Source organism: Neofelis nebulosa, chromosome 1 (assembly GCF_028018385.1).
Source record: "Neofelis nebulosa isolate mNeoNeb1 chromosome 1, mNeoNeb1.pri, whole genome shotgun sequence".
Classification (NCBI taxonomy): Eukaryota; Metazoa; Chordata; class Mammalia; order Carnivora; family Felidae; genus Neofelis; species Neofelis nebulosa.
Window position 1 is genome coordinate 78,042,512 of NC_080782.1, and position 27,572 is coordinate 78,070,083.

The 27,572-nt window shown below is 34.6% G+C and overlaps 1 protein-coding gene across 1 annotated transcript in view; it reads left to right on the forward strand.

Annotated features, from left to right (window-relative positions):
- ST8SIA4 (ST8 alpha-N-acetyl-neuraminide alpha-2,8-sialyltransferase 4) overlaps positions 1–27,572 on the forward strand; it is a 101,335-nt gene that overhangs the window by 19,564 nt on the left and 54,199 nt on the right. The window contains 1 exon segment of the mRNA XM_058726218.1: positions 26,607–26,900. Coding sequence (XP_058582201.1) covers positions 26,607–26,900 — 294 coding nt within the window.

The following is a 27,572-nucleotide window of genomic DNA, read 5'->3' on the forward strand; positions in this document are numbered from 1 at the left end:
TCTCAGCATGGAGCCTGATGTGGGGCTCAATCTCAGGACCCTGAGATCATGACCTGAGTTGAATTCAAGAGTCAGATGCTTAACCAACTGAGCTGCCCAGGTGCCCCGCTATTTTATTTTTAAAACTTATTTTACAAGAGCAAAATAATGACCAATTCTATAAGCTTATAACAGTGTTATGGAGTTACCAAGAAGTGTAAAAAAATTAGGATAATGATCTTAATGAAGTCATGAAAATTATCACTATAATTATTTTTATTTTCTTCTGCTACCCCGAAGTTTTTACTAGTTTCCAAAAATAGAAGTTGGAATATTCTAGATAATAGTATGTACTAGGGCAATGCAGCCCTGGATTAGGTTTCTGGTTTTATAAGGAAAACTTTAGCCAAAGTCCACTTATGATTGGAAAGAAATAATCTCTGCAGGAAAACAATCTTGGTTGTGTAATAATAGCTGTTTGGAGAATTCATTCCTTTGAGTCTCATGGACGCAATAGTTTTCAATGACATATCACTAAACCAAACTTCAATCTTTCCTAAAGCTCTTGCCTTTCTCATGGAGTTCTGCCACATCATCTATGTGCCAAATACCTTTTCCTTCTCTGAGTATGTGTGTCTTTTTTTTTTTTTTACTGTACATATGTTTCTTTTACTCTAGAATACCACAAAGGACTTTTGCTTTAAAACTCAATGGGAGACTCATTCCTTGAATTAGTTTTCTATCCATATCAAGCTGGTTGAAGTTGTTACAAATTTTGGTAACAATCTTTAGAATCTTTCAAATATCTCACCTTCCTAGATACCTACTGCACATATATCTGCATATCTACAGATGGTGTTGGTCATTTGATTGCATGCATAGCCTGTGTTCCCAGGTTGTTTATTTGTTTCCCACTTTTCCTGTTAGTAAGTTTGTTAAGAGAGAGATAAATTATGCCTGGTCTGCTTGCAGAGGCCACTGATTAGTTCAGTGACTCCTCAAAGATCACATACATAGAAGTATTATGTTCAACTTAACCTCAAGCTTTATAAACCAAATATTATTTTTAGATAAAATCTTCAGTTGACATTAATTAAATTTTAAGCTTCACTTTTAGTTTTTTTCAGAAAGACTTTAAAGAAATAAAATGGTTTTTTTTTTGTTTAATGATGTATAAGTGTATTATTATATGGCAACAGGAATCTCTTGTTCTAAGCTGTTGTCCTATTGGGGGGAGGAGGGTATATGGTGCATACACGTGGCATCATTGACCTGTGAAGTATAATTTTGGAGAATATTATTTTTTATTATTTTATTTTATTATTATTGTTTTTTAACGTGTATTCATTTTTGAGAGACAGAGGTAGAGCGCAAGTTGGGGAGGGGCAGAGAGAGAGGGAGACACAGCATCCAAAGCAGGCTCCAGGCTCTGAGCGGTCAGCACAGAGCCCGATGTGGAGCTCGAACCCAGCGCCCATGAGATCATGACCTGAGCCAAAGTCAGCTGCTCAACCGACCTGAGCCACCCAGGTACCCCAGAAAATGTTATTTTTAATACCTCACATAAGTATTTTAAAATTAGCCTGTGAAAAGTGACCATTTGTATGTTTGCCCGTATAGTGGTAGTTGTACATAAATACAAAGACACACACATTGTCATGCCTTTCTTGTCTTAAAAGAAATATTCCCTTAAACAAAAACAAAAACAAACAAACAAACAAAAAAACCCCAAAATACTCCCTTAGTGGAAGTTTGTATCATCACTTAACTAATTAAATTAAATGATGGTTTCAGTGGGATATTACACAAAGTAAAAGCCCTGGTCTTTGTGATGCTTCAAGTAAAAAAAAAAAAAAAAAAAAAAAAAACGAAAATCAATTAAAGCCTAGTTTGGATTCCCTAATGCCTGACTAGATATGGAATTTATGTATAAAATCTATGTCTCATATTTACATGTACTTAAGTAACAGGAAAATGCACTTAAATAACAGATTCCACATATAAATGATATCATACAGTATTTGTGTTTCTCTTATTTCACTTAGTATAATACCTTCAATTTCAATCCACGTCACAAATGGCAGGAAAGGAAATATTTTAATATTATTCATTACATCTACTTCTTCAGATCTAAGCATTTTGAATACTCTGGATTTGTTATCTTGAAACCATAAGAAACTATGACTTTCTCTTACGTGCCTCTGCATCCATAGAGTTGGCACAGACCAGGATCTATACAAAAGAATTCTATGGGATGTATGATTTTATCTCCAATATTTTCTTTTCCTGTCTGGGATAACTCTTCTTCTCTTCAAATAAAATCTATATCTATGGCATTTTTAAGTGAAGAGAAGTATAATTTTAGGCTTAATGATAGCTTTGTTTTATTAATTAATAAAAAGACATTCCAAATATTCAGTGGGCTACTGTTACACTGCTAACATCATTTTAAAAGATGTCTGTAGACAAAAGAAGGAAAAATATATGTGATTTTAAAATTGTGAAACACTCCTTTGTACCGGTATTTATAGAACCAGTAAATTTAGAGGTTTCCACAAATAATTCTCTAAAATTCTTCTCCATCCAGGTGCCACATTAACTATAATTCTACTCATCGAACATATGTGTTTGGTATGATGCTAATTGTCATGTAAAATGAAAATGTGTTAAAAAGTAAACTGTAATTATTTTCTCAAAAGTATCAGTAACTTACTACATTAGTTTATTCATACAACAAACCTGTTGTGGCCAACCATGCCACTCAGGCCAGTCTTGAGTGGAGCACAGTTATAGAAATGATTACCTATACATTCCTTCTTGCATTCCTTCTGTGTGGGGTCAGAAATAATCCCTGAAATGAGACATCTCTAAACACACATGGTAAATTTAAAATATTTGTCTGTGGTCAGCTCCATTAGTTCAAGTTGTGCAGAACAATACAACATATTTGAAAGAGAATAAGGTATGCTTCCTATACTGAATGAGACTGGTCAAACTCAGAATTTTATGTGAAGTCTTTGATATATTGAAATATTCCATAAGAATTCTAGATAGGTGACTAACCTTTAGATATCACATACAATACATTATAAGAAGATATCATAGAGCATTACAAGGCATTAGTATAGTGCCACAAACTCTCACAGCCCAACATACACTAAACAGAACATACCAAACAGCTACACAACTTATAGAAATAACCAAGCCTTCAATAGACTCAATCACTTTCACAAGATATGGAACAATATTCAACTCAGTCTAAAGGGCATGGTGACTTCTACTATAGTTATACTGTAAGGTAGTTGGACCCACTTTTAGACTTTATGTACAATCTATGGAACAATCCTAATAGTACTTTCTCTGAGCCAAATTTAATTTTGATAGCTCTTTAATATCACATGAAGAAGAATAATGATATCACTAGAACCTTCATCATTAAGTTTAAAAAACTGGTAAGCATTAAATAAATTATCCTATTGATATTAACTTTTTATATTTTTTCTTTGGGTGGCCTGACATATGCTAAATATTGGAGAGAGAATCAACACTGCACAGGAAAACATTTGCCCAGTATAGAATTCAGGAGTACAAGCCGAGTTCATTGTAGATGATATTGAAAGAAGGTATATGCTTTCTATGCTTTTGTTTTTTTAATTTAGAAGCTGAGATCATTGTATAAAGTATTTATCTTTACTTAAGGTATTACAATTTACCTACTCACAGAGCCCACAGAGTGATAGAATTGCCTCTACAAAATCTCTGCCCCGTTCATTCCACACATACATATCTAAAAGTATGCTGTAAAATTTCAAGAATTTCAAGAATTAGAAGACAGTATGTATCATTTTATATCATCATAGGCAAAGGAAAACAGGTTTATAAAGCTACTTTTACACAATCTGTTTAAAAGTATCTTTTAAGTCTTTTTTTTTAACTTCATGTAGTTGTAAAATTATTATAACATTGTATATTTTAAAGTATATAACTATTTAGTGGTGAAAATTGCTTTGGATTTTGCAATATTTAAAGTGCTTTTAAATTTTCCTTCAGTTATTTTTTTAAGTTTTTCACATAATTTACACCCCTGTGAACTTACAAAACAGTACATTCTAATATTTGTCTTTACTCAAGAATTTCATGAACTTAGTAGTTTTCTGATGACAACAGAAATTTCAGATAATTCTTAATACTGATACTGAGAGATGGTGGAGAACAAATCCTCAGTCCATCTACCCTATTCTTCTCACCTCACCTAGGTGTGGGAAAGCGCTGGTGTATTCTTTCCTTTTCCTTCAATATCTGGGGATTGAAGGAAATGTGAGGCAACCTGTCCCTACTGGGTTTTTATAGAAGGGAGACTGTGTCCAGTCTGATAAAATAAATATGGTCTGCTCTGTACCACTTTGACATCATGTGGAAGACTCTGAGAGAGGAGTAAATTAACAGTTGCAAACAGCAACTGATATTTTTGACCATCATATGCTGCTCTTCAATGTGCTTAAACAGAGATGCTAGGAATAGCAAGTAAGAGTGAAGTGTTTAAGAAATGGTTAACTGAGGGCTGTAAAACACCTTTTGTTCTGTTCAGGCTAGTTGGAATTTCAAATTTAATTTTGTTTATTTATTCCTTTCCTTGTACCTCTTTTTTCTCCATTTTATACTGCCCCCATCTTCCCTCCAGTCTAGACAACTATCTTGTATTTGCTCAGTTTCTCCTTTGTTAATCATCATCCTTGGTTCCTGACATGCTCAACCAACTCTCTCCTAATTTCCTCTTGGTTCATTTTTTTCCTTAAAATATAAAATCAGCAATGAGAGGTCAGTTAAAATTATCTATCTATCTATCTATCTATCTATCTATCTATCTATCTATCTACCTATCTACCTACCTACCTACCTACCTACCTACCTACATATATTTATACATACATATTTATATAAGTAAATCCTTGCTGTTCAAATTGTACTTCTGAACTACCAATGCTGTCATAACCTGGAAGCGTGTTAGAAATACAGAATTTCAGAATTTGCAGCAGACCTGTTGAGTCAGAATGTGCATTTGGCACAGTGCTCAGGTGGTTCTTATGTGCTTTAAGGTTTGAGATGTATTGGACATCTCAGTATATGTAGACACTAAGCTCTAGGTAAGCTGGAACTCCCAATATGTCTAATTTATTTAGCCTGTATCTTCAGGATCTAGCACCAAAATTGATATACTGAAGTATATGCTATATATTTATTGAATGAAAGAATTAATGTAGGACTTAAGAAAAATACAGTTTGTGTTCATGTATTGATGTATTGTTGTCTTAGAGCTCATACAACACTGGATTTCAAAATTAGTATGTTAAGAAGAGTCATATATAAGTAAAAGTCATTGAAACACTTACAATTAAGAAGAAAATACAGAAATATGAAGGATAGTATAGTGAAATATCCTAGATGTCAAAAAGCTGGGTTCCTGCTAATAGAAGCATAATATTAAACAAATGTCTAATTTTTCCACTGTTCAGTGATAATAATAATATATGCCTATCATTTCAAAGTGTTTTTATAGTGTCAGCTGGGAAATATAGTAAAGAAATGCATAAACTATAAAAATAATTAATGATGAATGATACTAAAACACATCATGTTTAAGTGTTGTAGTTGAAAATTAAATTTGTCAGTGCATTTCCCAATAGACATGGAGATTGACTAGAAATGCAAATTCTCATTGTCTGATATATACAAGAAGATAAACTCTCTCCAAATTCATCAAATATGTATATAGTTGACACTGAATAACATAAATATGAAAGGCAAAGACACAGACAGGAACACTTCTTAGATAGGAGCATCTGTAAAATCTGAGTACATAATATTAGAAATAATTGTAGTGAAGATACATATTTCTTCAGGAAACTGAGGCAATCAGATAAAAATGTTTTACTTTATGATGATCTAGTTTCCTAAAGGAAGGGATAATATGTCTTTAAAAAAGAAGAAGATGGAGGAATTTATTCCCCTTGACTGATACAATGCATTTTCATAACCTAGTCAGTTCTTGATTCTCCACTAGTGGGTAATTTATGGCAAACTTTAAATCATCCTCTTGCCCTTCTATGCATGTAACTCTTACAGCAAAATAGACTCTTTTCTAGGAGAGAAAAATATTTCTGCTTTTCTCAATGTTCATGAAAATGGCCTTAATTCTTTCCCCTCCACCTTCACAGAGAATATGTTTGTCCTTAACTCAAATGTGTTAACTGCAAACAGCTAAGTTTCTGGTAATGAGTCAGGTCCAAGGCATTGGAAAGACTTAAAAACTTTTTTTTTTTTATCAGGAGTGCCTGGGTGACTTACTCAGTTGAGAGTCCGACTTTGGCTTGGGTCATGATTTGGTAGTTTGTGTGTTGAAGCCTCACATTGGACTCTATGCTGACAGCACATAATTTACTCCAGCTCAGAGCCTGGAGCCTACTTCAGATTCTGTCTCCCTCTCTCTCTGCCCCTTCCCACTCATGCTCTGTCTCTGTCTCTCTCTCTCAAAAATAAATAAACTTTAAAACATTCTTTTTGATTAAAATAACCACTTTATATTTTATATTTTAGGGATAGTTCCATTGCATATGCAATATTTACTCCATATATTTCCTACCATATTTTTACTTAATATTTTATTCATATTTTGGGTCTTGAAATTTTATAGTTTTTACAAAACTAATTATCTGTATGATTTCTATTGATTTAATCATACAATTCATGTTCTGGGTAGAGAGCAGAATTTCCATTTTATATAATTATTTATGAATTTTAAAATTTAACATAAAACCAAATATGGACTTCTTGTGGATTGTGATCTGAGGTGAAAGTCTGACTTTTTTTTTTCCTAACGACATCATTCCTTGGATAAAAAGACTTTATCTAGAAGAGATCATTTTTTTAATGGAAATGACAATGATTAACTATTTTAAGTTTTAGAAATTTGACTTACAATGCATAGCCCATTTTCTAAAAACACATTATTATAAACAGATACAATTTTTCATCTATCAGTCTGGCAAGGACTTTTAAAACTCTTCATATTCAGTGCGAAGTTGTGTTGATACTGGAACTCCTGTGAAATGCTTTCAAGTACATAAATTGATACAATTACTTGAAAAAAATCAGCTTGATAATGTCTACCAAAACTTACAAATAGTGTATTCCTTTATTTACTATTTGCAGTTATAGGAATCTATCCAAACATAAACAATTGCTTAAGTATCAAGGAATTGTATAACATGTATGCATGAAAAAAAGCATAAGTCAATCATGGTACATCTAGATGATTTGTCGTTCAACAAGTGGAAAACAGGAATCTAAGGCAAAGAGACCAGTAAGCATAAAGACAAATACTTTCCATGATCTTCGGTTAGGTAGAGGTTTTTGGGACCATTGAACTATTAGGTTCAAAATGAGAAACAATGTGGAAGAGGAAATTGTCCAGGTATGTTGGGCTTATAAGATGAAGGATCATTATACCCTATTAAGGATTTACATAGCATCCTGTAGTTCAAGGAAGTTCCTTAGAGTTTGTTGGTTTGTTTTTTCTTGTGTGGGTTTTATTGTTGTTGTAAGCAGAAGTGGGATATACTTTGAGGTATATAAGCATAGCATATTTACAGATTAAAGGACCATGATAATAAATAAATCAAAGATAAAAACAGGAAGAGAACTGAATAAGGAAGTTACTAGAGGAGGCAAAATGTGATTAAATCCAACTCATAGGACAGAGAAAGTTGATATAATTCATATTAATATAAAATGTTGTGGAGATTATCATTTCCTGATATGAGTTGAGCATTAGCAAATGGACAGTTGATCAGTCCTTCTATAGATTTTCAAAATATGGCTTCAGTTTTGGGTTTAAAGTATTTGTTATTTTTCAACTAGCAAACTCATCTGTAATAGACATAGGCCCAAAATATCTACTCCAAAATCAAATACAAACTTTCAGCACCTATTGTTTCAAGTGATGCATAGCATAGCTTTGATCTTTCTTATAATTTATTCATTAACACCTTCATTTTTTTATCTGCCTACTTAACAGGAAGTGGAGATACAAAAATGGGGAGTAAGTCTCTAAGTTTGAGGTGATTACAGTCCAGTGTAGGAAATAAAGTAACGATCAAAAATGTGCGCATTGCTTTATGAGAGTTATACAGAGAAGTAAGCACTTGTGGTGAGGCAGAGAGGAGACATAAGCTGATGGTCAAGGATGATTTCCTGAGGGAAGTAGCACTTGAGTTGACTGAGAAGGTTAATATAGAAAGGAGAGAAAGGAGAGTGAGACCAAGTCCCAACTGGATCCATTATGCACAGAGGGACCTGAGTGTGGAAGAAAGTGGCATTTCCAGGCCTGTGGGGGCGTTTCAGCATGCTAGAATAGAAGTTTGTATGGGTCAATGGAAGCAGGTGAGGCTGGAGAAGGAGGCTGAGAGACAGGTAACACAGGGTCCCTGGTGCCTTGCTAAGGAGCTTGGACTTCATTTTGCAGGTAGTCTGTAAAGCCACTCAGTAGAGGAATGACATGGCCAGTTTAAATTACAGGAAGATTTCTAGGTAATAGATAAATTAGAGAGGGATAAAAATGATACGACTAAGTCTAAAAGGTAGAGATAATGAGGCCAAAGTAAGATAGTGACAGTGGAGCTAGAGTGGAAGGCAAATAAAGAAAATAAAGGAATGATATGGACTGTATACTAAATGGAAAGGAAAATGATAATAAATATGAATGTGCTATGTTTTAAAATGTGACTTTTTTTTGGATGACAAAAAATGAATCTTGAAGAAACTAAACTGATTCCTATTGGTTCTTCTGAGTTACTTAGGCTTAGGTTGACAAACTGTTTTTCCATAGGGAAAAAAAGAGTTTGAGTGACTTTCCTGAGTACACACAGTAAGGGAAGGAAGCAACAATAGAGCTTTTTTCTCTCCTACTCAAAGCTTAATATTTTATTTTTAAATTAAGATTGGAAACACTTATATTTTTTAATTAGAAATAACAGTTTGTGCTGTACTAGATCAAGAGGTCTTCAGTTGTATGTTTACTCTGAGACATGAAAACCAGTGACAGATTGTTTTTATTAGGGTAAATTTCAAATTTTGATAACTTATCATGAAAAAAAAAAGAATGAGGAATGCCGTTTTAATGTCTGATATTTCCACAAGGCACCAGCCATTCTTCAAAGTAGGCTAACAAAACAAATCCAACAACAAATAAAACCTCACACACACGAAATGGTAACTATGTGAGATGATGGATATTTTAATAATCTTTGTTTTGGCAGTTATATATATATATATATATATATATATATATATATATATATACATGTATATATATATATACATGTATATATATACGTATATATATATATATATACACACACACACACACACATTTGTATTTATATAATCATCATGTTGTATACCTTCAACCTACACAATATTATATGCCAACTATATCTCAATAAGGTGGGAAGAACAATTTAAAAAATCACAGAAATACAAAAGAAACACCAATCTGAATTTATAGTGTTGAGCAGTTTCTCCAGTTATGATCTATGGACCATTTTGTGGGGCATTCCCTTTTCTAAATTTTTTTAATGTTTATTTTTGAGATAGAGAGGGAGAGAGAGACAGAGAGACAGAGTGTGAGCAGGGGAGGGGCAGAGAGAGAGGGAGACAGAATCCGAAGCAGACTCCAGTCTCTGAGCTGTCAGCATGGAGACTGATGTGGGCCTCGAACCCACAAACAATGAGATCATGACCTGAGTGGAAGTCAGATGCTTCACCTACTGAGCCACCCAGTGGCCCTTTAAATTATTTTGAGAGAGAGAGAGAGAGAGAAAGAGAGAGCGGTTGGGGGAGAGGCAGAGAGAGAGAGGGGGAGAGAGAATCCCAAGCAGGCTCCACACTGTCAGTGCAGAGCCAATGCAGGGCTCATACTGGTCAACTGCAAGATCATGACCTGAGCCATGATATAGTCAGATGATTAACTAACCGAGCCACCCAGGAACCCTAGAAATTCCTTTATTTTAATATCTATTTAGTGTGTGCAAAAAGTATCCCAAAATATCCTAAGGCCAGATAAATGAGGGGGAAACTGAAGACCTTTTCTCTCAAGAGAGTTAACACCTTCATCAATGAGATAAATCTTTAAATCAGATAGATCTGATTTCAAGTCCTAGCCTTTCCATTTAATATATATATATTCAGTCTCAAATGATCTATTTACTTCTGTAAGCCATGGTTTCTTCACATTTAATGTAAAGAAAATCATCCTTATCTTCTATTTTTTGTGGGTATAGAAGTAGAATGAGATAATGTGTGAACTTGGCTGATATAAATTCAAGTACAAATTATTTATTCAGTAAATGTAAATCTTTCTTCTGATGGTTTAGGATTAATGTATTTGTAGTATATTCATGATGTGAAAATTACATCTGTGTCCTAGGTACACAGAAGATGTAAATATTTGCAGTTAAATGGTCATTGTTGCTAAGCAGTACATTTTCTCCATTGAAGTATAATTGAAATAATAGTCATTCGAGAGTTCAGAAACCTGGATCCTCCTGCTGGCATCGGCATTAAATATAGCTGTGTGACTTTGAACAAGTAATGTAAATCACTTTGGGTTTTAGGTTTCCAATATACCAAATGAGTCAGTTGAACTAGATGGTCTCATAAATTTCTTTCTGGCTCTGAAACTCTATGACTTTATTTTCTTATGATTCAATAGACACCTTTCAAATAGGTTCTGTCAACTTGCACTGTTGTTTCAATTTTTTTTTCCTTCTGGTTGCCATGTTTTATGAATAAATTTGCTTCTCATCAGTCAATTTGTGGAAATAATATTGTCCACTTAATATTGCATCCTGTAATCTGGCTTTTGTTTCCTTTGGTCCAGGAGTGTTGCCTTTCTTCCTGATGTACTCAAGCAAATGTTAGACTCAAAATTAAGAGAAGAGTATCACTTCTTAGGCAAAGAAAAACAAAACTAATTTTTAATGATTCATACAGGTTTTGGTAAATATGATAAGGTCAAGGCCTTGGGAAGTCATGGTACACAGAAAATAAATAAAGAAGAACTAGTAAATACAAGTATCATCAAAAGGAAGAGAAGTTGTTTTACATCAACATCATTTAGTATAGTTTTGGGGAAAGGACCCTGACATTCTTCTAAGAGATCAGACCTCCCACTTCCCATATCTACTTTACTGGCATCCACCAAAATTCTGGGAACTACAGAATGTAGTCTTTTCAGTATGTTGTTTGACTTACGCCATTACTGGAAATATTTTTTTCTTAGAATATTGGCAGTCAGTATGGTACCAAATGTTAACAGTGACTATCTTTTAGAGGGAAACTTAAAAGTGTTTTACGTTTGAGTTAGCTTAACTTCTGTTTTTGGTAGTGATAGTGTGTGTGTGTGTGTGTGTGTGTGTGTGTGTGTGTGTATGCATTTCCCCATGCAGTGAATGCAAATACTGTTTTAAAGTTGGGAACAAAACCATTTTACTTTTAAAAAGAAGGTTAAAGTGGGTGATGGACATTGAGGAGGGCACTTGTTGGGATGAGCACTGGGTGTTGTATGGAAACCAATTTGACAATAAATTATATTTTAAAAAAGTGGTTAAAAATCTGGAGATAGGTGAGAAAGATGATATCCTGGCAATCTGAAGAGTTGGGCTCAGTTGTAATAGTACCTGAGTGATTTTGAGCATAAAATAAGGCTAGAGGGGCGCCTGTGTGACTCAGTGGGTTGAGCGTCCGACTTCAGCTCAGGTCATGATCTCGCAGTCTGTGAGTTCGAGCCCTGCATCGGTCTCTGTGCTGGCAGCTCAGAGCCTGGAGCCTGCTTCGGATTCTGTGTCTCCCTCTCTCTCTGCCCCTCCCCTGCTCATGCTCTGTCTCTCTCTTTGTCAAAAATAAATAATAATAAACATTAAAAAAACATTTTTTTTAATGTTTATTTATTTTTGAGAGAGACAGAGACAGGATGTAAGTGGGTTAGGGGCAGAGAGAGAGGGAGACACAGAATCCGAAGCAGGCTCCAGGCTCTGAGCTGCCAGCACAGAGACCGATGCAGGGCTCGAACTCACAGACTGCGAGATCATGACCTGAGCTGAAGTCGGACGCTCAACCCACTGAGTCACACAGGCGCCCCTAAATATTAATAAACATTAAAAAAATAAAATAAAATAAGGCTAGAGTTAGGGCTAGGGTAACTTATAGAGTTTTGTAGCCTATAGTTTTGTGTATTTTCTCATTAGTGACAAGCATTGTGTGTGTGTGTGTGTGTGTGTGTGTGTGTGTGTGTGCGCGCGCGCGTGTGTGTGAGGGGCGGAGGGAGACGGGGGGTGGGGGCGGGGGACAATGTGTTTTGGATAATCAAAATCATTTGAAGCTTTGGTATTGTGCACTAAATTTTAGGTTTGTAGTTTTGTTGTTGTTTTGTTTTATTTACTTCAGTTTCATTTTGGGCCAACTTATTTATTTATTTATTTGAAGTATAGTAGACACATAATGTTAGATTACTTTCAGGTGTTCAACATAGTGATTCAACAAGTTTATACATTATGCCATGCTCACAAGTGTAGCTACTGTTTGTTGAATTTGTAGTGTTTTATATTCAAAGTTGGGTTTAAATCCCAGATCTGAAGCTATGTAAACTGAAGCTTTCTCCCCCCTCTTTTTAAAAACATGATTATAGATAACTCAATTATGTGAATGTTCTTTAAGATTTGAACAACTTATATATAGCATCTGAAAAAAGGTTATAACTAGTAGTTGTTATTATATTTAATGAATTGTGCAGATGATCAGACTGAAGAAATTGGTCTTGCATCAAAAGCATGGTGATCTCATAAATAATTGAGAATGATTTTTCTACTGTGATCCATAACTTGTTCAGGAAGGAAATTCAATATTAGAGTCCCATAATTTTTTGAGTAATGGTATAATCTTTTGCATAAATATATGGCTCTTAATTGTCATTATTTCAAAAGATAGAAACATGTATTTAAAGTTTAAAAGTAAAAGCAGTCATTCTATGAATTTGTTGTCACATAATTTCAACAAGTATTATTTCATTCAACAAATAATTATCAAGCAGCCACTATATGCCAAATCCTGAGAGACTGCAGTAGATATTAGGGAAATAAAGATAAATTACACGGTCTAATCTGTTTGGAGTTTGCAGTCCAATGGAGAAGATAGACATGGAGAGGAATAAAAAAAATAGTAAAGTAGCAATAGTAATAGAGCTAGGAACAAAGTATTGCTGCCAGTGAGACAGAAGGAATTAATTATACAAATGAATGAAACTAAGTTTTAATACAGTTCTATTTGGAACAGGAAAAATAATTTCATTTCCAAGAATATTGTATTTTTATGGTTATTATTGTCCTTAATCTTTGTTTTCATCATCTTATCAAAGTATCGTGTGAATGTGCTTTTCATGCTTTTTAGTCCCAATGATCAAGATCACTGATAATCATCCTTAATTTTTTAACATGTATATATGTATGCCTTGCCCTTCACTTTAATTTTTCAAATTCCCCAAGCATGATTTTCTATATGTATCTTAAGAAAACTATTGGGGCGCCTGGGTGGCTCAGTCGGTTGGGCGTCTGACTTCAGCCCAGGTCATGATCTCATGGTTCGTTCGTTCAAGCCCCGTGTCAGGCTCTGTGCTGACAGCTCAGAGCCTGGAGCCTGCTTTGAATTCTGTGTCTCCCTCTCTCTCTGCCCCTTCCCTCCTCATGGTCTGCCTTTCTCTGTCTCTCAAAGATAAATAAACATTTGGGTGCCTGCGTGGCTCAGTCGGTTGGGCGACCAACTTCGGCTCATGTCATGATCTCGCAGTTTGTGAGTTTGAGCCCTGCATCAGGCTCGGTGCTGACAGCTCAGAGCCTGGAGCGTACTTCGGATTCTGTGTCTCCCCCTTCTCTCTAACCCTCCCCTGCTCATGCTCTGTGTCTTTCTGTCTCTCAATAATAAATAAACATTAAAAACATTTTTAAAATAAATAAATAAATATTGAAAAAATTAAAAAAAGAAAACTACTAATATTTGGAATACTTAATTTGGTGCCTTTTATATTTACAATATTTTTGATCTATTCTTTAGTTACCTGATAAGGATATTTCTAAGTCTTTGTCAATTTTAATACATAATAGGCTTTTAAGCTTATCTCAATATTTTATGTGGTGTTCAATTAAAAAAAGAACACTATCCGGGTAAGAGAGAAGTGGGAGTTTCATTTTTACAAACCACCAACTGAAACTTGTTATATTTTAATAAAATAAAGGGGGTGGGGTCCTAACAATTGGAAGAATGCTGAATACTGGTAGTTTCTTGTTTCTACTTACCATCCCTATGTACTAATTCTTCTTATGGGTAAATTCAGACTTATGGGTATTTTAAAACATCAGAGTGAAAAAATTTTATCCGTCTTTAGAGCTTCTCCTATCTTCCTAACTCGTTTTGAATGAATTGCTCTGCTTGCTGAAAACACTAGTTACCTAAACTAGATACATCAGTGGAACAGGTCACATTTCTTGTTTCAGTTTAAATAATTCCAACTTAAAAGGATGATTTTTTCCAATATTGGTCTATTTTAGTTAGCACAGTTTCTGACAGTTAAACATTTTAACACTTTCAGTTAAAACAAAGTAAAAGCAGTCATTCTTAACACATCTTAATACAGCTTAACACATATTTATTGGTACCGCACCCTTTGTTTTCTTGAGCTCATCTCTCTAAACACATTTTATCAAATGTCTAATGGGACATCTGTAACATGTTTAAGAGAACTAACATGTTAAAAATAAAAATTGAAGCAACTGTACAGGTATCAGAAGATTTGGTGCAGAGCTCACAAGACACCCTGAGGGCCCAATCCAGGTAGTAGATTTGTTTTCTTTGGCATGTACCATCAGAAGCCCAGAAGAGCCTGTCCCCTTTAAATGAGGAAATATATTCAAACAAAATTGCCCATTTTCCAAAGTTACGTTAACCTCTGACCCAGTTCTGCATGTTTTCAGGACATGGTTTAGAGCATCAGCAGTGCTATTAGAAGACTGAGATATCAAATAGCTGTACACAGGTTCTCAGTTCACATACACAAGATACACAGAGTAACTCTCATTATTATTATGGTTAGCTCTACTAATTTCATTAAAGATATCAACACTATATAAGCAAGTAAATATGATAACTTTTCAAATGTGGTTGAATAAAGGTACTAGTAAATATTTTAGAACAGTAGAGGGACAGTGATTTTTCCTGCCAAAGAAATACTGTAAAGCATTGCAATGGATATTAACCTTTGACTTGTAAGAACAAACACAACTTTTTTGGATTAGAGGCTAGAGTGTATTGGAGAGGGAGGTCATTTCAGGACGAGACCTCATCATAAATAAAGGGACATATAAAAGATATATATGGAGTAGTCTGAAGCCTTATCTCAGATTTAAGATAAGCAATGGGCTTATAGAAATAAAATTCTGAAAAGGGTAGGGACAATGTATGAAAGCCCTGGACTGATATCAGCGAAGAATTTTTGGTTAGGATAAAAATGTGATCAAAGGTGCATTTCAATAAGATGATAACATCCTTGAAACAGAATAATAAAATTGGAGTCTTTGTGTTAAAAAACTGGAGAGCAATGTTTTTCAATTCTGTTTAATAAAGATGCAAAGTAAGAAATACAACTTACATCATGATATACTCCTACTACTGCTTCCATGGCTGTTACTACATAGGCCACACACACACACACACACAAACCTTCAACAAATTTTCATAAAATTATGTGCAAGAAACACTGTCATTTTCTCATATTTTCATTCTCTTCTTTCACATTCTTTAAAAATGATGATCAGTGACCCCAAATATAATTCATGATCCACCACTGGGTCTAGCTAGTAGTTTAAAAAATAATTAATTAACAAATCATTGCAACAAAAGTCCAAAGAAACATGGTGGTGACTAAGCTGACAAAATATCAATAGGAATAGAGAAGAAAGAATATACTAAAGAGAGATTTTCTTTTTTTTATGTTTATTTTTGAGAGAGAGAGAGAGAGAGAGAGAGAGAGAGAGAGAGAGAGAGAGAGAGAAATGCGAGTGGGGGAGGAACAGAGAAAGAAGGAGACACAGAATCCAAAGCAGACACCAGGCTCTGAGCTGTCAGCACAGAGTCCGACGTTGGGCTCAAATTCCCAAACCACAAGATCATGACCTGAGCCAAAGTCAAACACTTAACTGACTGAGCCACCCATGCACCCCTATTCAGGAGAGATTTTCTGAGAGGAACTTTCTGAATCAGATATGGAGGATGAAAGAAATATGGAGATCAAGGCCTTTCTGCCAAGTTAAAATGTGATTTTCTACTAAAACAGACTATAAGGAAGTTCTACTTAGAATAAATATGATTTAATGAATGTGAAGTTGCCTTGGCCTACTTTGTTATATCAGAAAATAAAACATTCATTTTTATTCACTCATAATATGACAATTTTTCTGAATACTTGATTGGTACCAGAATGCCTAAATCCTCTGAGCATACTACCAACTGTCTTTTCAGGGCCTAGTGTGGAATAAATCATATATACTAAGTTAGAAATTATTTTTCAACCCTTGGTTGTACTTTCAAAAAAAATGAAAAAATATATTCATAACTTATAATGACAAATCAATTTTTTTTTCTTTTCTTAAACAAGAAAATTAAATGTCAAAGCTATGTTGTTGTGACAAGTTTATAGTATAATCACTAAAAATTAGCAAACTCAGATGTGTTTCCCACAGCCTCTGTAATGACCATAGTGTACATTGTTTATTAACACCATGAATTACAATGAGAAGAAGTTACAGTTTTTCTGCCTTGGTTTTCTGGCTTGGGTGATTAAAATATCAACTATAATATTTCGTGAATCCTGTTTCCTTCTTTTTAATGCACAACGTAACTTTTAAGGACATACATTTCATGCTTAATCAGTTCTTCCGTCTTTAAAACAGTAGTAACTGCTTAGCAACCATTGATCACTAGGGTGGTCCAGTCCCCTGATTATGACAAGAGTACCTGAAAATATATTCTAAGTATTCTTGCTTGGTTTCCCACTCCCATGTCTTAAACATTCCCCAGTCATGAATTTTTACCCAAGATAATGAACAGGGAATTTCTCAACAATGGCCAGCATTTTCTCTTTACACCGTCTTCAGAAAAATAAAAATGATGTTTTTTTAATTACAAAGGAAGCATTTTGAGGGTATGCTTAGGATTCATTCTATATGCAATTCCAAGAAGTAACATTTACAGTAATTCAAATAAATATTACTGTATACATATATATATGTATGTATGTATACATACGTATGTATATATGTATATATACATATATACATATGTATGTATATAAATATATACATTACATATTTACTTTTGTGAAAAAACAATCACATGCAAATTCTTAATTGTGATAAAGGCTGACATTAATAAATCATTTTTAAATTCCTTTAAAATCTGTTTCGTATAATGACAAGTTTTTAACAATGCTCAGGAGGTTTATGAACTTTTATAAATATATTGTCAGGCCCCAGATAGAGGACAGCAATTAAAATTCTTTCCTTCTAAGTTACTTATTGCACATTACTGTGCATTGACAACCGGAGGCTGTGAGAGTTTATTTTTTAATTGAGAAAAATATATTTGTAAGTCATTACCCTTCTGATGCCTTACTTTCCCCTTTTAATTCTCCTATAGTTCCTTTTATCGCTCCTCCAGTTTTTTCCTCTTTTCTTGAAAAATAGGTGATGATTTGTAAGTATTCATACTACTCAAAGTTAAGCAGGCTCCAAGAAGAATGATCAATGTCAGAGATTGATTAAAAATGTGGAATCAGAGTGAAAAGCTTTGACTGTCACCTGATTTCCCAGACTCTTGTCTATTCATATGCTAGATTTCATGGTGAGAGTCTAGGCAGAGGCCCATTGAGTCAAGATACCTGTGTAAGCTGAAGTCTTCGAGTGAGTCTATACTTTTTAGGCCTTATTTTTATTTTTATTTTTATTTTTTTCCACTGGAATAGGCCTTATTTTTAAACCAATGCTTTATATAAGAGGAGATATTTGTATTTTATATTACATTTAAATTTGTTACCGTTACTAATAGCCTTCTAGTATTCTCTATATTGTTGTGAGATCTTTTCAGTATCCTTTCATTATTTTAAAATCCAGGAGATTTTTCCTTCCAACAATACCTCTTGTTCATATTAGTTTTTCATAATGAGAACACTTTTTTATGAGAAAGAAGTCCCCAGAAGAGAAAGAAACTGAACATCTAAACAGTTCAGTGTATTTCTTTCAAAATTAAACTCATTGAGTAGACTGTACATCTCATTCTCTCCTGAGACAATTTCCTTATTTTACAGAAGAGAATGTAGTCCACTGATGTTAACATAGAGTCTCAACTTGAATTTTAGTCTTGTGCTTTTAAATGGCACCACTAGGGGTGCCTGGGTGGCTCAGTCAGTTGAATGTCTGACCCTTGATTTCGGGTCAGGTCATGATCTCATGGGCTTGTGGGTTTGAGCCCCGTGCTGTGAGTGCAGAATTTGCTTGGGATTCTCATTCTCACCCTCTCTCTCTGTTACTCCCTCAAAATAAATAAACTTTAAAATAAATAAATAAATAAATAAATAAATAAATAAATAAATAAATGTCACCACCAGCCCGCTGCCTTCTTTTCTTCCTTCCTTTTATTCCTTCCTTCCTCCCTCCCTCCCTTTCCTTCCTTAGTCTCTGTATATATACTTTTTTAAAGCTTACTTACTTATTTTTTTAAGAGAGAGAGAGTGAGAGAGAGCAAGAGCAACCGAAGAGTAGAGAGAGAGGATCCTGAGCAGGCTCTGCACAGTCAATGCAGAGCTCCATGAGGGGCTGGAACCCACGAATCGTGAGATCATGATCTGGGCCAAAGTTGGATGCCTAACTCACTGAGCCACCAGGATGCCCTTCTACTTTTAATTGCCTCACCTTTCTTCCATAATCTGCATATTTTTTCCCCTTCACATTCCTTTTCATGTTTACTTGCTTTGATTGTTTTTCAGAGGAACACAGCTGTTTATATATCCCTGCCAAGGAGTAATCTCCACATGCCTGGGTAGTTATCTTCTCCCATCCAAGACCCCACCTTTGGTGAGGAGTGTTTACAGAAGAGTGAGGAAGGATGTAACTTTCTCGCTTCCTTTGGCCAACCAGACCTTCAGATCAGATGTGTGAATCAGTGAAGTTACTGGGATGATCAAAGATACAGCTCTATCACATTCAGGTGCAACTGAACTTGTGACAAAGATATCTAAATTCGTTTGTCTAGTTCTTCCTTTTCATACACAGGACTTAATTGATGCACAATGTTTCAGAGCTTAAAACCTGCCTTACTCTTTACAAGCTTTGTAAATTTATACAACTTACAATGACTCAGTTACTTCATCAATGGAGAAACATAATGAGAGTGCCTGTCTTATGAAATTATTATGAGGAAAACAGCAAAAAAAAAAGGCAAATAGAACAATTTCTACCACACAATCAATGCTAAATAAAACTTAGCTATTAATCTTCTTGCTGTAGTAATAAAAGACCTTCACTACTTTATTTAAGAATTGTGTCAAAGTCCTAATTGTAGAACTTTATTCTAGTTTTTCCTGCATATATGTGTCCTATTCTCTTAAGTACATTTAGCCATGTTTATGAGCTTGAATAGTTTTCATATTGCCTATGAAGTTAGATTTGTTTTGTCTAATATTCAAGTCATTTTTAATCAACCACTGAGTCAACCATTTAAATCCTAATTCGTTTCTTTTTGGAGGGGGGAGGGGGAAGAGTGGCTCAACTCCAGCCAAAATGGTTTATCACATGTGCTATCAGTCAATCTTTTTTCCCCACACTGTTGTTCAGTAAGTTTTTTCTATCTACATGCTCTTTAATTTGCCTACATGCATTCCTTTTATCTCTCATAATAGGTTGCAAAAGGAAAGGGCATATAAAAAAATGATTACCATAAGCTAATATTTATTACCAATTCTAAGCAAACAATTCTAAGATGAAATTCAGATATTTTGTTTCAATTTTCTCATAGCATTTTAATCAGTGTTAGTAGCATCATTTATAGAAAAAGTTGGATCTCAGAGAGTTTGAGTAACTTGCCCAAGGCCATGCAGGTTGGGATGTGAACACCAATGCCCACATAACTACTCTTAAAAAGATGGCTGAGGGGGTCGCCTGGGTGGCTCATTCAGTTAAGTGTCCAATTTTGGCTCAGGTCATAATCTCACGACTCGTGAGTTGAAGCCCCTCGTTGGGCTCTATGCTGACAGCTCAGGGCCTGGAGCCTGCTTTGGATTCTGTGTCTCCCTCTCTCTCTGCCCCTCCCCAGCTTCTCTCTTTCTCTCTCTCTCTCTGTCTCTGTCTCTCTCTCTTTCTCTCTCTGTGTGTCTCTCTCAGAAATAAATAAACATTAAAAAAAAAAGATGATTGAGGGCAGAAACTAAGCCAAATACTTTTTATTCGTAAAGTTTAAGCCAAAATTGCATACATACTGCATGCATATTTAATATATTATTAAATATATTATTAATATATATTATTAATATATTATTTGATAATATAACAATGACTCCATTTTGGATTTGGCAGAAGTGTGGGAATAATATAGCCTAACGTAATTCTCGGTATCAATTTTTTTTAAATGTTATTTATTTTTGAGAGAGAGAGAGAGAAAGAGACAAAGTGCGAGCTGGGAGGGGCACAGAGAGAGGGAGACACAGAATCTGAAGCAGGCTCCAGCTCCAAGCTCCAAGCTGTCAGCACAGAGTCTGATGCGGAGCTTGAACCCACAAACTGTGAGATCATGACCTGAGCTGAAGTCAGGCAATTGAACAATCGAGCCACCCAGGTGCTCTCATTTTTTTTTTTTTAATTTTTTTAACGGTTATTTATTTTTGAGACAGAGACAGAGCATGAACGGGGATGGGGTAGAGAGAGAGGGAGACACAGAATTGGAAGCAGGCTCCAGGCTCTGAGCCATCAGCCCAGAGCCCGACGCGGGGCTCGAACTCATGGACCGCGAGATCCGTGACCTGAGCTGAAGTCCGACGCTCAACCAACTGAGCCACCCAGGCGCCCCTCTCATTTTTGTATTTTAGAATGAGTTTGAATTTTTTTTCAATTCTGTGATTTCCCTGGAAATAATATGGCACTGTTTTTCCCACCCTTGCCAGTAATGTAAACAAATCTGGGTTTGTGAAAAAGTTTCCTCTTCTGTTTTGTCACTTAGTTATTTTCACAACATAAGTGTCATTTGTTTTTATTTCTGTCAAATTGAGGATTCCATTAATTGTTATCTGATCAAGCATAAAATGTGATATGTGTATGTGTGATTGTGTATTTCTGTGTGCATCCATCACACTGAAACGCAAATCTTCAACATGATGTTTCATCTCTATTTCTTACACTTTGTTTACTACATGATGGTATGCAACATATAAATTAACTGTTAATCCTATGATTCAAATTTCAAAATGTCATGTCAGTTTGATACTTAATTATTTTATCGACATTCTGAAAATCCTCTCCTTCAAGAGATGTGAAATATAAATATTATTCTTATGGTTGAGATACATAAAACGCTTTGTTTAATAACTTCTCAGGATTTGGGGAACATATGGCTGAATGGACTTGTATAATATGCTTAAGTCCTGGGAGTCTGCACTTTCTTCTATAGGAAGGTTGGGATGAAGGATGAATATATTGACATTTTCTCTGATTCTGAAAGAAATCACATGTATAAATAGTGTCAATTAAAACCGCTATCCTGAATCATTCTAAGACAGTTGTGCTTTTCTTTTATATGCACTATGTCCTTGGACATGTTTCTTAACCATTTTGTCCTTAGTTTCTCATCTCTGAGTAGAGCTAATATTATTCCTTACCATAAAATATTGCAAAAATTATTGGCTTTAGGTCTTTTCAGGGCTTACTACAGTCACTCAACAAAGTCAGCAAGACTGACTGATAGGTTGCAAGTTTTAGCTTCCTCTAGCCATTTGGAGAGGTTAACCACAAAACCTAAAAAAAAAAAAAAAGAAGAAGAAAAGAAAAGAAAGAAAGAAATAGGTATCAGAGATTCTTTGTTCTCTTGGCTCTTCAACTCAAAAGCAGGATGGGAGCGGATATGAACCATAAGCTTCCTTTGAGGGCAGAAAAGAGAAGAGGTTATCTCACATTTCATAGTCTGTTGACAAACATGGTTCCCTTGGTAATGATAGTTTGGGTTGAGATATTTCAGTGTTGATATCTGTGTATCAACAGTGTTGATACCTGTGTGTGTAGAAACACACACAATGGGACTGGCCAAGAGAGCAAAAAAGATGTTAATCATGTGTTTGGAACTTGTTTGAACATTAAATGGTAAAAAAGAATACAATTTGGTCTATAATCCACTCGTTGTTGTTTTCTGCTCATTAATCTATGTTATTCATTTAAAGAAGTGATTAGCAACCTCCTGTATCACAGCACACACTATTTTACTTTAGTATTGTGGATGACTAGTTCTATAGCTAGCATAAGTGTATAACACAACCCCTGGGATGAATAAACGCACAGCTAAATGAATGAACCTTATCTTATGGGTATTACTAACAATAATGGTCAAGATTATTTTTTGGCCAGATTATATAATTTGAAAATAGCACAAATAGTAAAATAGCTGGGAAAAGAGTTCTGAGTATTTGAATATAGTATAGTATTTGAAAAATGAACTCTCAAGACAAATCTGCTGAGCTGTTGAAATGGGGAACTTCTAGTTGCTTAGACTATTGAGCTATTACTTAAAGGACATGCAGAGAATATTGACAAATTAAAAGACATGTCCCTAGGGAATTCTGTGATCCTGAGGTGTTACACATGAAATAAGAGTTTTTTCCTTAAAAAATTAAATGAGTTAAAATTAAAATTAATTTAAAACATTTTCTATAGCATTGAAAGAAATGAAAGTATTTTCAGTTCTATATAAAAGGAATGTTGAGAGGCAATCACATCTGGTGTGAGGTCAAGAAGAAATTTTAGAGGTCTAGAGTACACATTCCTGCAGGTTTTTAATGATGGAAAATAAACACAAATAAATTTAAAATTGGGTAGCTTAGAGTATACAGGGAGTTTGGCCAACATACCTAATTCTGAATACCTGTTTTCATGTTTTTGATATGTCAAAAATAGTCAGGTAGTACACAAAATTTAATCTGGTTAAAGAAATAGAGTTTGAGTGTATTAATATTCTTATGTACTCAGTAGTTTTGACTCACAGAAATCCTTCATTTAAAAATTGGCCACTGATCAGTTTTATGAGATTAAGAATTAAATGAAAAATAATGTGTTAATTCATAAATGCTTGCTACACATTCTGGATACTTTTGAGTATTATAATCCCTCAGAAGATTTTAGAAAAAAGAAAGATGCAGAATGTTTGATTGCAGATCTATTCATAATCTTGCTCAGTCAGCAGTATTGCTACTAGTAACACTATGCAGTTCACAACAAGTCTACTGAATTGTGGGAGTGCAACACAGCTGGTTGGTTATTTTGGGTTTTATAATGCTTGCCCCGATTATGTGGCATTCAGCTAATTATATGACTAAATATCTGACTCAACCACAGAGTAGTTAATTTACTGACCACATGTGGACACGATGTTAGTCTTTCCTTCCAGTGAAAAACCAGACATAGTCACTCCAAGGAAAATGAATATACTGGACTCCTAGAGCTAATGTAGATTATATTTTATGATGTGTCCTTCTGTTGTGCTATTTTCAGTGCTTCTATTTCCATCCCTCACAAGCCTGGTTACACTGTGCTTAGGTAATAAAAACTTTACAATAGAGTTCATGTGAATCAATTACTCTTTCATCTCCTCCTGCTTTTTTAGTGAACAGTACAATCAGTTAGCATTCCTTGCATCATATACATTGGCTGGTCTCCTAGATCAACCCTATTCTCAAAAAATATTCTTATTCTCTAAGTTTACTTTTGCTTCCTACTGGAAAGTACCTGTTTTTCAACACCCAACATCACTGATGAATCTATTAGTTCTTAAAAGACACATGGCCATACATTTATGTTTAAGAAACATGCTGAGTCAATTCTAAAAGTCAATTCTAAAATCCTAAAAAAAAAATGTTGGCCAACATGGGACTAGGAATATTTAATTTTTTTTATAGTTATGTATTTATTTTGAGAGAGAGAGAAAGACAGAGCACAAGCAAGGGAGGGGCAGACAGGGAGGGAGAGAGATTCCAGAGCAGGCTCTGCACTGCCAGCACAGCCCAATGTGGGACTTGATCCCATGAACTCTGAGATCATGACCTGAGCTGAAATCAAGAGTCAGGCGCTTAACCACCTGAGCCACCCAGGTGCTCCAGTATGGGTGTTTTTAAATCTGTGATAAGAAAAAGTAATGTAAATCATAAAGGAAGTGACATTTTTCCCCTGAAAAGATAATGCAGTAGAATGGTATTTTTTTTTCTAACTCGGTTGGCTCTGGTAATTTTAACAATTATAGAAAAAATGAAGTAGAGATGTTGTTTTTCTACAGTAGAAATCCTCTGAAAAGAATAGCTGAGGAATTTGATGGGGAAGACATATTATGTTAACTGTAACATTAACAAGCATTGTCTATTTTTACCTGAGGAAGGAGAAGTATCTGTAATACTGACGTTCAGAATGCATGTTCCCTGAAGTATTCAAATTCATCTTGCAATCAACTTGGTTAGAATTTTAACTATTTTTAAAGTTGGTATGAAACACAGTTTAGGACTTGAAAAATAATTATGTCCTCAACCTACAGTGAGTTCCACAGTAAGATGTCCATTTTGGCTTCTGTTCACATGTAGCTATTCCTTTCATAATATTCTTCATAATATTATGATGGCATCCATAATATTCTTACTGTGATGAGAATGAATAATATCTAATCTCATATAGTGCATGGATCATGGCTAAAGACAAATAAATGTCACACACTGTAGTGGGTATAATTAAATATATATAACTTGAAAAAAATATTTTCTAAACAATATGATGTGTTATTTTTTATTTGTTTTCTCTGAGGAGCTCATCCTAAATAATACAAACTTTGCTGAATTGTGTGAGTTGTTCCTTATGGTAGCTAAATGGTGTCAGAGATCTAGCAAGTAATAAGATATATTAATTAAGAGAGATAAGGAAAGGAAGGATATACAAGCCAGTATTTTAAATAGTGGAGCACACACTTCACCCTTTAATTAAATGTGACTTGTTTGAGAATTAAATTAAAGTGGCAAAGAGCACAAGGAAGGGAAATGTGAGAAATTTTCATAATGCAGTATAACCCACAAAAATACAGAAAGAGGAAATCAGTTTATTTCCCCTTTTCTTTAAAGGCTGATATTAGGGAAGAAAAATAAAAGAAGAAATTGCGTGTATGTACTGTGTGTGTGTTTTCTTGAAGGGGTAGATTGAATAGATTCAAATGATTTTTTTATAAATTATCATCAAACTATTACTTGTTAAATATCTAACTTTTCACGTACAAATTAACGTTTTTTAGAAAATGAAAAACATTTTAAAACTATTTTTAAGTCAAGTATCCAAACACCTATGTGATAGGATCAAAGAAGCATCAAAATTTGATTAAAGACAAAATTCAAGGTGCTTTTCAAAGCTTTCAAAGCTTTCTTGCGATGTAAGAATGAAATCAGGTGCAGGCACTTTGTGAGACCCTGGAGCTTCAGTGGGGAGAACAGGACATGGAATTCTGTCCCTCCTCCACAAAGCATATGCGGCCTGATAGCAGGGGGAAAAAATGTGCATTTTGATGATGTGCTCAAAAGGAACAGAAAGATATTTGATAATAAGGGCTTTTCTGAATTGTTTAATATCTCAAAAAGGCATATTAAATGTAATAATTCCACTTTTCTTACATTTCTTTCCCATTTAGGGCTGTAGAGGGCAATTAAGAATATGGTTGTGGAAAATGCTATAGCAAATTGTACTTTTACTGGACCTCAGGATACAGAAAAGCCACCTTCACTTAATTATGTTTATAAAGTTATTAAAATGACCTAAGTTTGACAAGTGGTGTGGAATTAGAATATCAAGTCTAATGTGTGTTTTACTTACTTAGAGAACAGCATGTGGTTTTAGGTTGCCTACTGCACGGCAGCTGAGCTTTTGTGAATTTACCATCATAAATTCAACTATTAGGAATTCATATCATGTGGTTTTATGAAGATAGCAACAAAGAGTATTCTTAGACAACAGGCCGAATTAATATCAATGACAGTTTGAGCCCTATACTAGGAGAGCACATCCTTATTGAAGATAATATTCCTGAATATGTGATAACTTACTGAAAATATAATTTTATCAGGCAGATTATCTTATTTTTCTAACATGGTAGGAAAAAAAATCCTTGTTCCCCATTCTTCTTTTTATGTACACTGTTTTAGGAGTTAATGTTTCATATTAATTTTTCATTTGTCCATTAATTTTTTTCCTCTTCAGGTGTAATCTAGCCCCTGTGGTGGAGTTTGCTGCAGATGTGGGAACTAAATCAGATTTTATTACCATGAATCCATCAGTTGTACAAAGAGCATTTGGAGGCTTTCGGAATGAGAGTGACAGAGAAAAATTTGTGCATAGACTTTCCATGCTGAATGACAGTGTCCTTTGGATCCCTGCTTTCATGGTCAAAGGAGGAGAGAAGCACGTGGAGTGGGTTAATGCATTAATCCTTAAGAACAAACTGAAAGTGCGAACTGCCTATCCATCATTGAGACTTATTCATGCTGTCAGAGGGTAAGTGTCTGGAAAGGACCAGTCTGTCCTTGGCACAATGGAACACATAACTAAATGTTTTCCCTAGACAGGAGGGAGCTTCAGGAAAAGCTTCCAATGGATACATGTTTCTCCTTTTTTATAATGGGTACGCTATTCAGCAACTTGCATTTTGTTTATGTGCTATGTTATCTTAAAGCTCATTCTCTTCCTTAAAAAAAGCAAATATTTGAACTTAGCATCTATTCATGTCTAGTCATGAGCATACTACTGGTTTTTATGTTTTGCCATGTTAAAGAGTAATAAGAATTCATGGTAAAGTTGATGAATTTGGGGTAAGAAAACTACCAACAGAAGTGCTAAATGGCTACTGGGCGATATTGTGGAAGCATAAATGTTAGATATATTTAAGGAGCAATTAAGTCCCTTCTGTAGTTAAGAGGTCTACTAGAGATAGAGAAGGCTGGATGAGATAACATGCCCTGATGCTTCCCTCCAAAAGCCATAGATTCCAATTTTATGAATTAGGTTAACATTTCCCTTTTATTAATACAGGCTCAGATGTAAAACCAAGAAATAGACTTTATATAAAAGTGGCAAGTGGCCAAAAGGCCAAGTTCAGTCATGCACACATATAAATGTGTAAAATATATAACACAAAGATAAGCAGTAATGTGTATTTATTGAATATCT